Below are 17,184 nucleotides of genomic sequence, written 5' to 3' on the forward strand. Positions count from 1 at the left end.
TTTACAAAGACCAATGTTACAACGTTATCATCAGGAAATTGTGGATACGGTCGTCGTGCCACATTTTATTAACCACCCCCTCATCACGTGTCCGATATTTACGGGCAAGCTAGACTCCACCGTTCCATGATCGCCCATTTGCAGAACAATGCCACCGGACCACCAAAATGGCTCGCATACAGCTCCGATATGAACCACATCTTTGGGACTATCCCAGATGGTAAATTCGAACTTCCGTTGTTCCTGATCTGCAGGGAATGGCGGAGGACTCACAGGAGGGGACAGCACGATGTTAGCCGTGCGAGAGGCGGTTACAGCAGGTACTCATGCTGTGTGTATGTTTCACCGACACGGCATAAGATCTCGCCAAGGGAATAGTATATTTTATGAGCGCTTCGATCTCCCCAGAACGTCGCTTTCTTGTGAGCGATTTTCAAGATACCATATTCCGCCTGTAAGCCTATAGGTATGACAACAAACTTATAACGAGCCTACTTGCTTAGGTTGGAGGGCAGACATCTTATTTCCAGTAGAAATAATAAGTACAAGCCTCCAGACAGTTTTTAAAATGCCTCCATAACCTGGAGGAGTTTCGTCTATATAGTACTTCAAAGTAGTTCACGAGACCTGATTCTTTCATATTTCTAAAGTTAATCTGTCATAGAAAAAATGGAAGAACTGGGTGTATTTCTACTTCCTGTGAATAGTGTTTGTTCAAAATTTGTGTATTCTGATGGTTTGTTAGGTTTTGAAGTTTGTTAAGAATGTGTGAAATGTCACCCAAAGGGTCAGTTTGAGGATCACAACAGAGAAACCTGATTTGAATGATTATGTAGATCAAGGATTAGTCTCCTGGTTAAAATGTTTGCTTGTGGACAACCCTGCTTGATTCACCAACATGTGAAATCCATTCCAAACCCCCTGCCTCATAGGAATAGTGCACTCACTCACTCACTCACTCGCTGTCTTTGTATCACACTCACTCTGTATTGTATCTCACTCCATCTTGTATCAGTAAATGTGGTAATCATGTAAACACCTGGGTGGCATTAATATCAAAGAAAATTTGGGTATATATTCAAATACTTTATTTATTTACATTCATACACATATTCAAACAAATGGTTCAACAATAATTGTTAGGAGGTTTCACAATGATCCTGTCACATTTAAGAGGATGTACAATGATTTCTCTCTCTGTTCATGACAAAAATAAAAACATATGAAGGCATTAGCACAGCCAAAATGTTCATTCAAGTCAGCTTTAATTCAACCAATAAGGATCAGAAATGTAGCTGAGGTAAATCCACATGGTTATATGAGATTTGTTCCCAATAATTGGAAAAGACTCTAACAATGTTGAACCAAACCTATCTTTTCAAAGAACTCAGTTGATTTGAAAAAAATCAAAACAGGAGTAAACATTCTTATACTTCAAAGCTGAATAGCTGTTATAGGTCACAGTCTTGCCTACAAAATACCCTACAAAATATGATGTTATGTATATTAAATATAATCTACAATTTAGGCGTTTCCTGGAAACAAGTCAAGAACAAGTAAAACTAGTAAATATATAAAAACAAACTTCAGTTCAACATTATAAATGCTTGTGTGAAAATGATACTGAAACCAACATCATCAACATGTGATAATATCGAAAACACAAACATAACAACATGGCTCTGCTTCCAAATAACTGTTTATTTTCCAGGGCCGGACACACTCTCAGTTTTGTCCGAGTGTTTCACTTTGTAACATGCCATAATCTATGACAAAAAATGAAAAATATTTTTGTTATGAAAAAGTTATAAAAGACCAGCAGAGATTGTTTTGGGGTTTTTTTTTCAGGTTTCATAAAGAAAAATAAAGTAACAACATCAGAATTGTGAATGTCATTTTTTAGATCCATGCTAGATATTCAGCTAGTTTTTATTATGTCCTAAGATGTACCTTGATATATAAATTATAAACAGGTGTTCAAAGCCGACATATTTTACACTGACATGAATTCGGTTACAAGACATGGCATTTTTTGTCTGATACTGTTTCAAAATAAAAAGATATGCTGTAAACAAAATGGAGAGATCCAGTCTGATTACTTTTACAATTTTCACATCAGTTTCTATTTGTTTTTCATATCATTCCCAATCACTCTACAGATAATTCCCAACACTCTACAGATAATTCAAATACTGATATACATATAATACTTTCTACTCGTTTACATGTTGGTAATTACACAGTTTACAAATCACCGGTTTGTACAGTCAGTATCACAGGAGGGACAAGTCTCTGTCAAGTTTACAGTGTCTTTCACTGTACATTAAACTTGCTTCCAAGCGATATGCATGCTTACATACCAGGTCTAAGGTTGGTGTACAGAAAGGGCATACCTGGTCTCATGTCAACACAGACAGGGCATACCAGGTCTAAGGTTGGTGTACAGAAAGGGCGTACCTGGTCTCATGTCAACACATAGACAGGGCATACCAAGTCTATGGTTGGTGTACAGAAAGGGCGTACCTGGTCTCATGTCAACGCATAGGCAGGGCATACCAGGTCTAAGGTTGGTGTACAGAAAGGGCGTACCTGGTCTCATGTCAACACAGGCAGGGCATACCAGGTCTAAGGTTGGTGTACAGAAAGGGCGTACCTGGTCTCATGTCAACACATAGACAGTGCATACCAAGTCTATGGTTGCTGTACAGAAAGGGCGTACCTGGTCTCATGTCAACACAGACAGGGCATACCAGGTCTAAGGTTGGTGTACAGAAAGGGCATACCTGGTCTCATGTCAACACAGACAGGGCATACCAGGTCTAAGGTTGGTGTACAGAAAGGGCATACCTGGTCTCACGTCAACACATAGACAGGGCATACCAGGTCTAAAGGTGGTGTATAGACATGATATGTCAGGTTTCAGGTCAGTGTATAGACCAAACATACCAGTTGTCAGGTCAACACATACACAGGGCATATCAGGTTTCAGGTCACTTGTTTGCTTACATACCCTGTTTCAAGTTGTTGTATGGACAGGGCATACCAGGTCTCAGGTCAACACACAGAAGGGCAAACCAGGTCTCAGGTTGGTGTTTAGAGAGGGCAGGCCAGGTCTCAGGTAAACACACAGAAAGGGCACACCAGGTCTCAGGTTGGTATATAGACAGGGCAGGCCAAGTCTCAGGTCAACACAGAGATATGTATCTTTGGGAAGACATCATAAGAAAAAATACACAAAGACCTCAGCAATGATGTTATAAACCTTATTACTGATCTGATACAAATGTATAACAATGTATGACATATGTTCTGTATTAATCAGTGATCAAATGAACTAAAAGTAATGTTATCATCTACCTCAAACTGATACAAACAGGGGCAGTGGGGTAACCTAGTGGTTCAAGTGTTCGCCAATCACACCAAAGACCCGGGTTTGATTTCCCACATGAGTTCATTGTGTAAAGACCACTTCTGGTGTCTCCTGCTGAGATATTGCTGGAATATTGCTAAAAGTGGTGTAAAACCATGCTCACTCACTCACCCACTCACTCTGATACAAATACAGAAACATGTAAGACATCTGTTGTAACCCTTGACATCAGGCTGATACAGATATCCACCATTTGGTTGACCTTCTTCATCTGATACAGCTCCTGACATGGTTACAGCACCTTGTTGTTCAGAACCAGCTATGAGATGTCAATTTGTCAATGAGATTCTGGCTCCTAGTATCAAACAGTCTAATAATTATACAGAGAATTTTAACAATTCAGTGTTATAATGTGCATATCAGTTATCATCTTTTGAGCTGTCCATTGTCGCCTGTAACAGTCATTCTCAAGTGAGACAAGTTGTTCAAGAAGTTATATCTGATTGTCATGTGTTCTTCCTATGCCTGAAGAAGAGTCCTTCAAATTTCTCATGTTTGACAGACTTTCTTCTTTCAGACTGTTGTATTTGTATGTCAACCACTGAAGGTCCCATTTTGAAAATGGTCGTTTAGTAACCCATGCTTATCGTAAGAGGCAACTATGCTTGTTGTAAGAGGTGCTGACTTGCTTGACCCATGTCATCGGTTCCCAATTGCGCAGATGGATGCTCGTGCTTTTTATCACTGGATTGTCTGGTCCAGATTCGATTATTAACAGACTGCTGCCTCATAGCTGGAATATTGCTGAGTGCAGCATCAAATGAACCTTACTCGCGCACTATTTCCACATCATTGAGCAATCATGGCAACACTGTTCAATACTTCTCTGTGTTATCATCAATACTATTATCTTCCCTGGAGTCATCAACATCAACTCCACTGTCAAGACCCGACTCTGTCACAACCTCCGTAAACACATCTTCCGGACACTCATCTATTTTTGTGTGAGGCCCAGAGATGTGATTTTTTAGCAGATCCGGGATGAACCCTTTGTTCACTTTGGTCACTTCAAGGTTTGTGACTTCACCAAGTTTGGCAACAGTTTGAAGCACTTCTGATGATGCGATGCGACTGTTTGTCCGACTGAGTCGAACAGTGCTGCTTGAGGCAGGGAACACACTTGTGTCTGATATCACGCTTGGCCTGCGGGGATTGCGGGACCGGCACACATTGAATTTTCCACAATGTTCCTTGAATATTCTCTTGAAAGCTGCTTTAAATTCATTGTTTTTGAAGGCATACACCCATGGATTGACACCACTGTTAAGAAATGCTAAAAAGGATAAATAATTTCTGATCCAGTCATTAACAAACACATTTGCAATAACTTCACTGAGTAAACAAGTCAAATATGGTAGCCAAAGAAAAAGAAACACTCCCATCACTAATGCCAGAGTTTTGGCATATTTTGTATCTTTCATAATATATCTCATCTGTATATTGTGTCGGACAGAAGATTCCACTGCTGCAATAGCCCGAGCATGATGGCGGGCCACAATATATATCCTAAAATAGCAAAAGAATATTGCAAGGCATGCTGGGGCAAACACCGCACTGAGAAAAAGCACATGAGCATTACTGTGAAGCAGTCGAAATGAGCAGGGTTCATTGTCAATATCTATGTCTTCATGCCAATGGCTAAACAATGGCAGCCAAGCAATTGCAGCTGAATAGATCCAAGATAAGGACACAAGAACTGAAATCTTCTTCACAGTCATAACACTCACATACTCAAGAGGGTTCACAAGGGCTGTATAGCGGTCATATGCAATGGCTGCCAAGGTCAAAATTGACACCCCACATGCCATCATCAAAATGCGATTTGGTGACAAGCACAAGAAGATGTCGGATATGTTGTTTTTCAAGATGTCTACACTAATCACAAAGGGTATGACAAGTGCTATGAAGATGTCTGCAGCAGCCAAAGACACAAGGAAATAGTTTGTTGGAATCTGAAGCCGTTTGAATTTACTGACTGCAAGGATCACCAAAAAGTTGCTTCCAAGAATGAATGGCACCAATATGGCTGTTACCACCACGCCCACAATTTCCTCGATCTCCCAGATGGCATTGGGGTTTGTTGTCACACAAGGTAGCGTTGGAATATTCCCCTCTGTCTGTGTTTCCAGTAACCTCGGAAAGTCATTGTTCACATTCTGATTGGCAATGTTTATTTCTATTTCCTCCACAAGAACCATGGTAGTACTTGCTGACAACTGTTCCTCAAGAAGAAGCAAGCAAGGGTTGATGGATCATAGTTTCAATGGTCTTGTCTCTCATCTGGAATAGACAGAAAAAGATTGAGTCCCTTGTTCATAACAAAATTTACACAGCTTTGAAAAAATGATTTCACATTGCTTAATGCCACACTCAGCAATACTCCAGCTAAAGGGCTGTAAATCATGGCGTGTGGACCAGGCAATCCTGTGTTACCATCATCTGCACAAAGGGACACAATGACATGTATCAAGAAACCCAGCTTGCCTTGACAAGCATGGGTTGCTGAAGATCAATTTTACCCCAGATCTTCACAGGTCACAATTTCACAAATAACATGATCAAATATCATTATCTTAACAACATTGAGAAAAACATGACTTTTCAGAAAACTGAAAAGGTCTATCTGATAAAAATAAATTGAAGCATAGATGCAAAATCAAATCTACATGAAACAAATTTCCTAACCCATCGTCAGTAAGAAGTGAGCAGACCTACATGAAAAACACTCAACCGTGGTATCAGCATTGAACCAAGCAACAACAGCAACAGCAGCAGCAGCAGCTCAAGTGAAGCCTGCTTCCTGGTATATATCATATAAGTATAAAACTGTCAACAGCTACTGTCTGGCTATGTGGAGCATGTGATCACTGCTGTCATACCTTTGATCATTTAGGGCGGGGACAGTTTGTCACCATGACTACACAGGAAATGAATGTTGGTGTACAGGAACATTTCCTTATTCATAACAAGTTAAAATTATAGAGAAAAAAGAATGTCATTTTGGTAATTTAAATTTTTATATTTCCTGATGTTGAAGGTGTGAACAATAATTATTTGCTGAAGAAATTAAATATACCTTACACTAAATCTGGCTAATAGTAGTAAACTATTTCCTTAATCTCTCCAATTAGTACAACAAGTATTAAAACCCTTAAAAGAGCAGCACTTTATTTACCTGTAATATAATCTCTGGAACAGTTCAGAATATGGAATTAAATTATCTGTGTCACTCACAAGACTTTTTACTTAAGCATGGGAAATCAATAAAAGTTTAACAGTGTATCAGTTTTTTCCCTACCAAGTATTTGATAAACTGTTTCGCTTTTCAAACTCAGTAGTCATGTATGTCATTCTTAGATTGAAGCAGTCTTAAGTTAACAACGTTAAACCAGCTTTTTAAACAGTATGATGCAGAGTGTAAAATCAGTTCATCTTAGGACAACAGCTGACAGTTACTACAGACTTTTATCACAGGTCAATCATATTGATAAAACATGTCAGTGCAATTCAAAAATCAAAGCTTTCAAATCTCAAAACTTTTCAAATATTACCTGCTATACAATGAATCTCAAACAAATCCAACACAACTCATGGCATCAGTACTTCTGCAATGTTCCTTGAAGCCATACAACAGTAAATATGAGAACTGCATGGTGGGAAGGTAGACCTAACCCCCAAGGTGACTAGTGTGGAACTAAGTATAGCCAATTATCTCACGACTGGCTATTTCTGGAAGATATAGTCATCTTTTACCCGAGTATATACTTACTGTCTATCTCATGATTTCAACCTTCTTGCCAACCCCCTCAGCCAAATGGGTATTAGTACAATCAAACCTGATGTGTGTTAATGTTCAGACAGAGGCTCTAAAAGCCCAAATGGAGGATTGCAGGATGTAGTACTAAATATTTGTCTGTGGGCTGCTAATGAGAGCTAATTCTGGGATCAGTAGTAAATCCAGATCTCCTCTTCCCTACCACAAACTGAACAGATTTATACAAATGAAACGCAATGACTTTCTCAGACAATGTTAAGAGAGAGACCTTACTAACAACGTAGTTTTAAGTTTGTTTGTGTTATTTTTATCTAACACCTACATGTAAAGACAATAGAAGCATGATGTCAGTTGTGAAAGATTTTCTTATAGACAGGTGTTATAAAAGTTAAGAATTAATCACTGTATATTAATGACAGTTTTGTAATGACAGCAATTGTAAACCATAATAATAATCATAAGCAACGATGACTCTAATATATATATGACAGAAAAAACATATACCATTAATCCAATTAACCTTTATTCCAAGAACTTCAATAAAAAGACCAGTTATTAAAACCTTTTCATTAAAAAAATATACTATTTACCTAAATATTTGAAGAAAAAATTACATCATTAGATTTCCCCTCCAAAAGTGCTTAAATATTTCTACAATCAGATTTTGTTGTATCACCAGTCCATCTATTAGTCCAATAAATAATCCTAAATCAAAACTTGAACATAAAATCATAAATGCAAACAACGCAGTAGTTCATATATACAAACCAAGACTACTAATGTGCCTCTTTGCCTGTGTGACCATACAAGACTGATTAACTGCGAAACCCGCCATGCTGAGTATATTTTATCCCTCAAGGTGTGACTTGCAGCTACTTCCACAATGGTCACACTACAAACACTTACATATTGGTTAAATGATCATAGCAATGTGCTGCAAGGCAGTATTTTACATTTATTACTTTCACACCTTGATAACAATCTGACTGCTGCAGGCATATATCCATGCCATTGTATACCTCCATTATTGCATCATGATTCCTCATAGTTTCAGAGGGTTCCAACATTTCGAAATTTATGACATAGGATGGAGTTAATGTTTGCAATCCTACGCCACTCACCACAAATAGCTTTCTGACCTTTCAACTTTGTGGTCTTTATAATGATAATTATGCAACAACGTGCACTTATCAAAATGAGTGGGGGAGCTTAGTTTTACTCCACTTTTAGTCCACAATATCACAGCACATTATCAAACTGTGAAAGTGTCACAGGTATCCTTGAATAAAATGACTCCTCTAGTTTTCTCCACAACATACACTAGAAAATGTCATACCAATCTGATGAAATGTATTTTTGAGCAAATTAGCAAAATGATAAAAATACTTTGTAACTTTAAAAAAAGAGATTTAAAAAAGTTCTGTATAGCACTGCATCTAATAATGTCAGACTGATGATTATAGCTTCTTCATACATCATGATAGTGAAATACATATCTATATTAGCTGGTTCCTTGGTTTAATGCCACATGCAACCAAGTCAGCGAGCCTAACCACTCGCTCTCTACAGTCGCCTCTTACAACAAGCATGTGTTATTGAAGACCAGTTCTAACCCAGATCTTCACAGGTCACCAGTCTATATTGTCTATATCAGTGTAAATTACTAACATTTATTTCCAATTAGGGCAAAATTTGCTGATGCCTGCAGCTGACCACTAAATACCATCCTCTCAATAAGTCAATATAAATCCCTGCTCTGACATGATAAAGTAGGGTTATCTGTTATCTGCTATTTATATATCAATTTATAGAATCTTCTTGATCATACTCTGTTATGCAGTTCATTCCAGTACTGAGTAAAGCAAGGCAATTGTGGATGGCACACTATGAACAACAATCTCTACAGTGACGTATGATTAATCCTCTTAAAGGCACACTTCCACAGGATATGTCACTTGCCGTACCACACCATGATCCTCAGCTGGATACCACAGTTTGCCACTGAGAAACACAGGGGGTTCCTGCTATGGGGATTAAAATACCGGTTTCTCACACACATAACATGTCAGGCACATTTTGTAGAAATCATTCATATCTAAACCAGCAGGTCCATTGCCCTCACTTCCTTCTATCCATATGTATGAAACAAATTAAAATTTTGTGCCACTGAAATGGGTATTATCAATATTAACATATGAATTTTATTACAGAATTATTCCTGATTTCAAAAGGTGTAAGTGAGATTGTGGTTGGTTGGTTGCATGAGTGAGTGAGGTTTTGAGCCACCTTGAACAGTAGGAAAGCCCAAAACAAAACAGGTCTTTAACTTAACCAGTGAGCTAGCCAAGTAACAAAAGCTGATTGCCATTTAAAAGCTGCATTCTCACTCACTCACTCACTCACTCACTCACTCACTCACTCACTCACTCACTCACCCAAACTCACTCACTCACTGTGAAACAGCAACCATGGATTTAGTTACCATATAACAAACACAGAAATATGATGATGGTAATTCTTGTATTGACCAACAATCACACTTTTGGCATGCCTCGTAGTGAGTCAGTGACTTTTGCAAAACAATATTCCAGCTATATGGCATCAGTCTGTAAATAATCAAATCTGGACAAGACAATCCAGTGATCAACAGCATGAGCACTGATCAACACAAATGTGATACAATGACATATGTCAACCAAGTCAACAATTTACCTGATTCCATTAGTCACCTATTATGACCAGCATGAGTTGCGGAAGATGATCTCTAACCCGGATCTACACAGGCTGAGATTGAGTAAGTGGGACACCCATGCTAACCCACTGCCTGAAGATTACAAGACGTGCCAGTAGCACTGCTGATTATTCTGAAGGTCCCACTCAGCTAGGTCAGACATGAACACTGAAGGCTACCTTTGCTACCTTAAAAAATCCATAAAATCAAAACAAAACTGTGGATTTAGAATAACTATGAATTTAGCACAGAATTTAAATAATATGCTCATTAAAACCCAGGGTCATAGTCATCGGAGGTACTATCAATGTTAAAAGAGTGTTATACAATAATTTGAGGCATAAAAAGTAGTCTGTACAAAAATCTAGGGGGCACCTGTCACTGCTAATAATGAAAGAACAAGATCATTATAACTAGCTTAATGCAAAGATAGGAAAACTATTTACAATAACTGTTATAGACTCAAAGAAGTATTATAGGGTATTTATGTAGCACACATATTCATGCAACTAGTACATGGTCAAGGTGCTGGTATTTTTTTCTTTGATCATTGGATGTCAGTCTCAATGTCACATCATGCTATTAATCTCAACTCCACAGGAATCATGGAAATCTTGCTGGCACTAGGTGTAACGTGGCTTTCCCGTCCTTACGAGGTACCCATTCACAGTTGGGTGGACTGGGACACATAATCACAGTACTTTCTCTAAGTTTTACTGCACATTGCTATATCCGCAACCAGGTGTTGGCAGGTAGTCATGAGGACATCATCTGGTCATATACCAACAGGTTCAGATTCATGGGTCCTTTGTCACAGGTGGGCTCAATCCTGTCACCTCAAGCTTGCTGGATCACTTGCCTGCGGCTTTAGCCAGCTCACCCACCATGCATGTTTTGAAAAATTATCTTTTATGGTTATGATAACAGACACTATCTCTCTTACCACCACCACCCCCAAAACCCCCCAACAACCGATTGCACTGACATCTGAAAATCAACTTGTGAAAACCATTCACCTTAAAATATTTAATATATTGACCTACCTGTCATTCTGCTACAGTTCAGAGATCAATTCCTTAGACTATAATCCACAAATGACAGTATACAGACAATGTTCTTCCATAACGTAACTTCCAGGTAAACAGATACTGCAAGTTATACTTTAAAAAGTCATTGTCCTTGTCGCTGGATATTGCATGATCACCAAGAACGCAGTTTCCAGCCAAGTCTACATCAGGTACGCAGTAGGGCAGCTGGAGCTAAACGGTGTCATCTCGTAACATGTCCCGATCTGCACATCGTTTACTACCAGACATATACTAGCTCATTGAAAATGTCAAGTACTATTTCCTGATCAACTGATCTCAGTAACAACAATAAGAGGGCCTATACTCCAGCCATCAATACAGTCAAACTGCATCAACACCTTCATGTCTGACACAGGCATCTGTGTATGCAGCCAGAAACTAAACTATTTCATGCCTGACACAGGCATCCTTATGTGCAGTCAGAAACTTAACTATTTCATGCCTGACACAGCATCTGTATAGGCAGTCAGAAAGTAAACTATTTCATGCCTGACACAGGCATCTGTGTATGCAGCCAGAAACTAAACTATTTCATGCCTGACACAGGCATCCTTATGTGCAGTCAGAAACTTAACTATTTCATGCCTGACACAGCATCTGTATAGGCAGTCAGAAACTAAACTATTTCATGCCTGACACAGGCATCCTTATGTGCAGTCAGAAACTTAACTATTTCATGCCTGACACAGCATCTGTATAGGCAGTCAGAAAGTAAACTATTTCATGCCTGACACAGGCATCTGTGTATGCAGCCAGAAACTAAACTATTTCATGCCTGACACAGGCATCCTTATGTGCAGTCAGAAACTTAACTATTTCATGCCTGACACAGCATCTGTATAGGCAGTCAGAAACTAAACTATTTCATGCCTGACACAGGCATCCTTATGTGCAGTCAGAAACTTAACTATTTCATGCCTGACACAGCATCTGTATAGGCAGTCAGAAAGTAAACTATTTCATGCCTGACACAGGCATCTGTGTATGCAGCCAGAAACTAAACTATTTCATGCCTGACACAGGCATCCTTATGTGCAGTCAGAAACTTAACTATTTCATGCCTGACACAGCATCTGTATAGGCAGTCAGAAAGTAAACTATTTCATGCCTGACACAGGCATCTGTGTATGCAGCCAGAAACTAAACTATTTCATGCCTGACACAGGCATCCTTATGTGCAGTCAGAAACTTAACTATTTCATGCCTGACACAGCATCTGTATAGGCAGTCAGAAAGTAAACTATTTCATGCCTGACACAGGCATCTGTGTATGCAGCCAGAAACTAAACTATTTCATGCCTGACACAGGCATCCTTATGTGCAGTCAGAAACTTAACTATTTCATGCCTGACACAGCATCTGTATAGGCAGTCAGAAAGTAAACTATTTCATGCCTGACACAGCATCTGTGTATGCAGCCAGAAACTAAACTATTTCATGCCTGACACAGGCATCTTTGTGTGCAGTCAGAAACTTAACTATTTCATGCCTGACACAGCATCTGTATAGGCAGTCAGAAACTAAACTATTTCATGACTGACACAGCATCTGTGTATGCAGCCAGAAACTAAACTATTTCATGACTGACACAGGCATCTTTGTGTGCAGTCAGAAACTTAACTATTTCATGACTGACACAGCATCTGTATATGCAGCCAGAAACTAAACTATTTCATGACTGACACAGCATCTGTATATGCAGCCAGAAACTAAACTATTTCATGACTGACACAGCATCTGTGTAGGCAGTCAGAAACTAAACTATTACATGACTGACACAGGCATCTTTGTGTTCAGTCAGAAGTTAAACTATTTCATGACTGACACAGGCATCTTTGTGTGCAGTCAGGATCTAAACTATTTCATGACTGACACAGGCATCTTTGCTTTCAGTCAGAAACTTAACTACTTCATGACTGACACAGGAATCTGTGTATGCAGACAAAAACTAAACTAATTACACAATTAAGATAGAGAGCATCAACAGAATGAGGAAAGACTGAAAATGCCTTGCTGATACACACTGTGGACACACTACTGCAACTGTTTATGTTAAACAGTTTCTTGTTTTTAACCTCAGAGAAGCACCAGATTAAAGGGTTCAAGCTCACATTAACATATGGGAAACTAATGCCCTGTATTACATCATATGGGAAATGTTTAAAATAAATAGTTTTGAATTTTCTTCCAAACATTTGTTCAGACTACAAACTGACATGACCTAAGTGCTAGCACTTCAGAACAAAAACCTGCGTTTACTTGGGCTGTTATGATACACTCACATATTCGGTGAATTGAATTGCTACTAAGCCCTTCATGAATACAGTTTGTTAGTCGTCACCCGAACCAAAAATGAATGAATATTGAATGAATAAGTGAGACATGCAAGAATGGAATAAGTACTAGCATTGCAGTAGTTTTTATGTCCTTATGTATGTGTACCTTTTGCATTGTATGTGTTGTCTCTGGTATTGTATGTGTTGTCTCTTGTATTGTATTTTAAGTGTTTTCAATTTTAACCATGCAAAACAAATTTCCTTCGGGATAATTATCTCATTATCTATTTCTTAAGTCATGTTATTTTGCAAAGGCTACCCATGATATTGTGTACTATTAGTGTACTACATACCAAATTTGAGCGTCATGTCAGCTAACTAGTTAATACTACAACAAATTAACAGTCAACATGGGTGTTCCATATTGTGCATCAATCACTTACCTACAATATTGTATTAATGAATAATTATTTGTAATCATTACCCAGTATTTGTGATATATACCATATTCACCACACAGTGCATTCGTTGCAGCCCTAGTGTTTACTGTTATAAGGGTCAATACCGAGTGTTCGTTGTTGCTGGTGAAAACGTATAACACATGGAGTGATATTAATACAAACATTTACTTGTTTACCAATCCATCTCTACACTTTTCATTGAAACTACTGTAAACAGCAGAATGCAGTAAAGAAATATGGGACGTATCATTTGGTGTGACAAAAGAGCAAAGAAAAATAAGAGCATCGTAACCAAACTTGGTCCCTATAAACAGGGTCAAGACCTAATATTAAGTTAAAACACAGCACTTCTGCATGTTTCATTTTTGTATAGCCATGCCAGGCATATATGAATATATTTATATCAACTAAATATATTTGCTATTTTTGATAAAAGAACTGTCTGACAAGTTACATCAATAAGACAGGTTTGAATAGTTCAGGTTTTAGCTTCTTCATTGCTTTAAGCTCATGTTGCAATACAGGAGGTAGAATGTATATCTTGAAGTGCTTGATAAGTATACCATGTATGGGTATGATTCAACTTGGTTTTCACTGATACAAAAGCTTTCAAACTGAATAATAGTGCACAAAATAATATATCAAGTTCCTTGTTCATGCAAATCCCCTCCTCCTCCTCACCTGCATGACTCCCCCTTCTACAATAAGCTTGCATTGCAACTGGAGCTGTTCTCCTGGAACTTACAACCTGGACTGCAACTGAAGCAGGCCCTGATTGCAGTAGCAGTTAACTGTTAGAAAAACATACATTAATCCCAGTGTTGGCCAAACAATAGAGAGGCTGCATAATCCACCTACTGCAGCAACACAGCTTAACATCAATCACAAAGAATCAACACAATTAATTGTTTTGAAGCTGGGATTTATATAGTGATACAAGCATTACAATTTGTTGTTAAAAGGGATGACAATAAAGTGCTGTTTAAAGATCTATAGTCAGGTGTGAGAACAACGACCTTGATCTCCAGGTGAAAACCACTGTGTGATGTATTCCAGGGAGAGTATTTAGCTTCAATACAACTACACTGACAGCTGTTTGGTGAAGAATCTGGGTTATATATTCTGGCTATGGATAAAATGCTTAATGATACTCAACTACAACAAGAATTTATTAAATATTTCTACACCATCTTCATGGCATGGTGAACAGATTTTAATGGTCTTTGTGAGAGGCAAACATATCCTGTGTTTTGTTCGTTTAGTTTTATGAACAGACAATTACAATAAATATCTTGAAACAAAGCATATTTTTCTGAAAAGGAGCACCTTTCTCATTCTGTTATCATACAAAAATGACCTGTTGGTAAATTCGTAAAGCTAGGCTTGATGCTGATGCAGCAAGAATATACTGTGGGAAAATACTGTCAATGCTCCTGGACAAAAAACCAAAAATATATTTTAGTTGTGTAATCTCAGTAAACTGAACACCAGCTCTGTTGAGAGATTATCATCCCATCGACATATGTCATTTTTATACCATGAAGTCAGTCTTTCTATGTTGAAGGACGTTTTTCTATACTGAAGTAAGTTTTTGTATAATGAAGTTTGTGTTTTCACAATAAGTCGACAATATGTCAGTCTTTTATACAATAAAGACAGTCTTATAGAAGGATGTCAATACTTATACTATGTAGTTCTAAATTATACAATGTCAATTTTCATTAACTGAGGTCAGTTTTATATACTGAAATGATTTTTTATACAAAAAAGTTTGTTTTTCATACACTGAAGACAATCCTATAAGAGTAAAGTTAGTTTTAAGATGTGTAATCTACAATAGTTTGACCAGTTATATAAATCACAGAAGAATATTAGATAAATCACAAGACAGATAAAGATTCCAGATGTAGGAATACATACAGTTATGTATTATGATCAGGTTATTGTTTAATTTATGCACATAACTTGACAAGCCCACAAAGACAATGGCCAATGAGCAGAGAGTATCATCAAACAAAGTCCATACGACCTGTCAATCCTGACAAGAGACAAAAACTGAAACAATCATGCCGCAACACATCAGAAAAGGGGGTGTGGAGAAGGTGCTTGTTCAAAAAGGCTAATCATTAAATTTAAACAGTAGCTGCCATAGAAAGGGCAGACACATTTGGATAAACACAAATTTTAAATAAAAAAACTAAAACTTTTATAGATTCAATTTCAAATTTTATAGACCCTAAGAGCAAGCAAACCTTCATAAATGTTGGAAATGGGTTAATTCAACATTCTGTCATGAGTTCATATTTAATAATGACATGTGAAATGAGGTAATCGGAGAGCAGAAAACAATAAAAATGTAATTATTTGAGACTAAACATGGAGGCTTAAGAGATTCCTAAAGCAACAGATGTTTTGGTACTGATGACAGATATGTCATCCAACATCGGATGATAATGCTTAATAACTGCAATATGATACTGGTGTAATGTCTTTCAGTCATAGTGAATGGTGTTAATGGGAGACGCACATGACAAACTCCTGAAGCACAAGTGATATGACTCACGGGGCATGTATATATTCATTTGATATCCCTGACCTGTTGGGCTTTGGAACAGAATTGGTCACTATTGCCTTCAGCAGCAGCGGCAACAATACTATATCATCATCATCATCATCATCATCATCATCATCATCATCATCATCATCATCATCATCATCATCATCTGTAACCTACCAAGAGAATGTGCTATCAGAGGTTTCTCTATCTTCACTAAGCACTTGTCACTGGGACAAGGATGATTTTCAACTGTGTCTGCGACATACAAAATATCACATTTTGTATATTATCAAAAGCATCTACAGTTGAAGAAAATCAATATGTTCTACAGCTACCTTGAGATGGCTGACAGAAGCCACATCACTACAAATGCCTTGGCAATATCTGTGTGGACAATGACCATCAGTAATATCTGGCTCAGCTTCAATTACACGTTCAACCTTATTCATCACATGCTACATAAAACAAGTTAGGGATCAATACATTTCTCTACTTGAAAAAACTGTAGCAGTCAAACAAATCACAACTTATTGACTGACTATTGTTTAACGGCACTAATAATTTAGCCATGTGACAGCAGTCTGTAATAACTGTGTATGGTCCACACAATCCAGTGATTGACATCATGAGTTATGAATTACTTATGCAGCTGAGATACACTGATAGGTACGGAGTCTGTGAGTCCAACCACCAAATCCTGTTCCTGGCCTCTGACATACATCTGAAGACCAAATCTCATCCAAATCTTCTGCCGAAACCAATTCTAAATCAAATCTTCACCACGCTTAATCTATCATGCAACACAGATACAAATATATCAGATGATTCCAGCAATATTCCAAGATGCCAAATGAGGGTGATTGAGT

At 38.0% G+C, this 17,184-nt stretch overlaps 1 protein-coding gene across 1 annotated transcript; it reads right to left on the reverse strand.

Moving 5' to 3' along the window:
* Positions 1-1,079: 1,079 nt before the first annotated feature.
* Positions 1,080-5,748, reverse strand: LOC137294997 (trace amine-associated receptor 1-like). Its single transcript, XM_067826238.1, has one exon. The coding sequence runs from the start codon at positions 5,626-5,628 to the stop codon at positions 4,246-4,248; it is 1,383 nt and encodes a 460-aa protein (XP_067682339.1). The 5' UTR covers positions 5,629-5,748; the 3' UTR covers positions 1,080-4,245.
* Positions 5,749-17,184: the final 11,436 nt, after the last annotated feature.

The sequence above is a fragment of the Haliotis asinina genome, chromosome 8 (assembly GCF_037392515.1).
Source record: "Haliotis asinina isolate JCU_RB_2024 chromosome 8, JCU_Hal_asi_v2, whole genome shotgun sequence".
NCBI lineage: Eukaryota > Metazoa > Mollusca > Gastropoda > Lepetellida > Haliotidae > Haliotis > Haliotis asinina.

Coding starts and splice junctions, on each gene's coding strand:
- LOC137294997 (XM_067826238.1), bottom strand. CDS start 5,628: ATGGTTCTTGTGGAGGAAATAGAAATAAACATTGCCAATCAGAATGTG.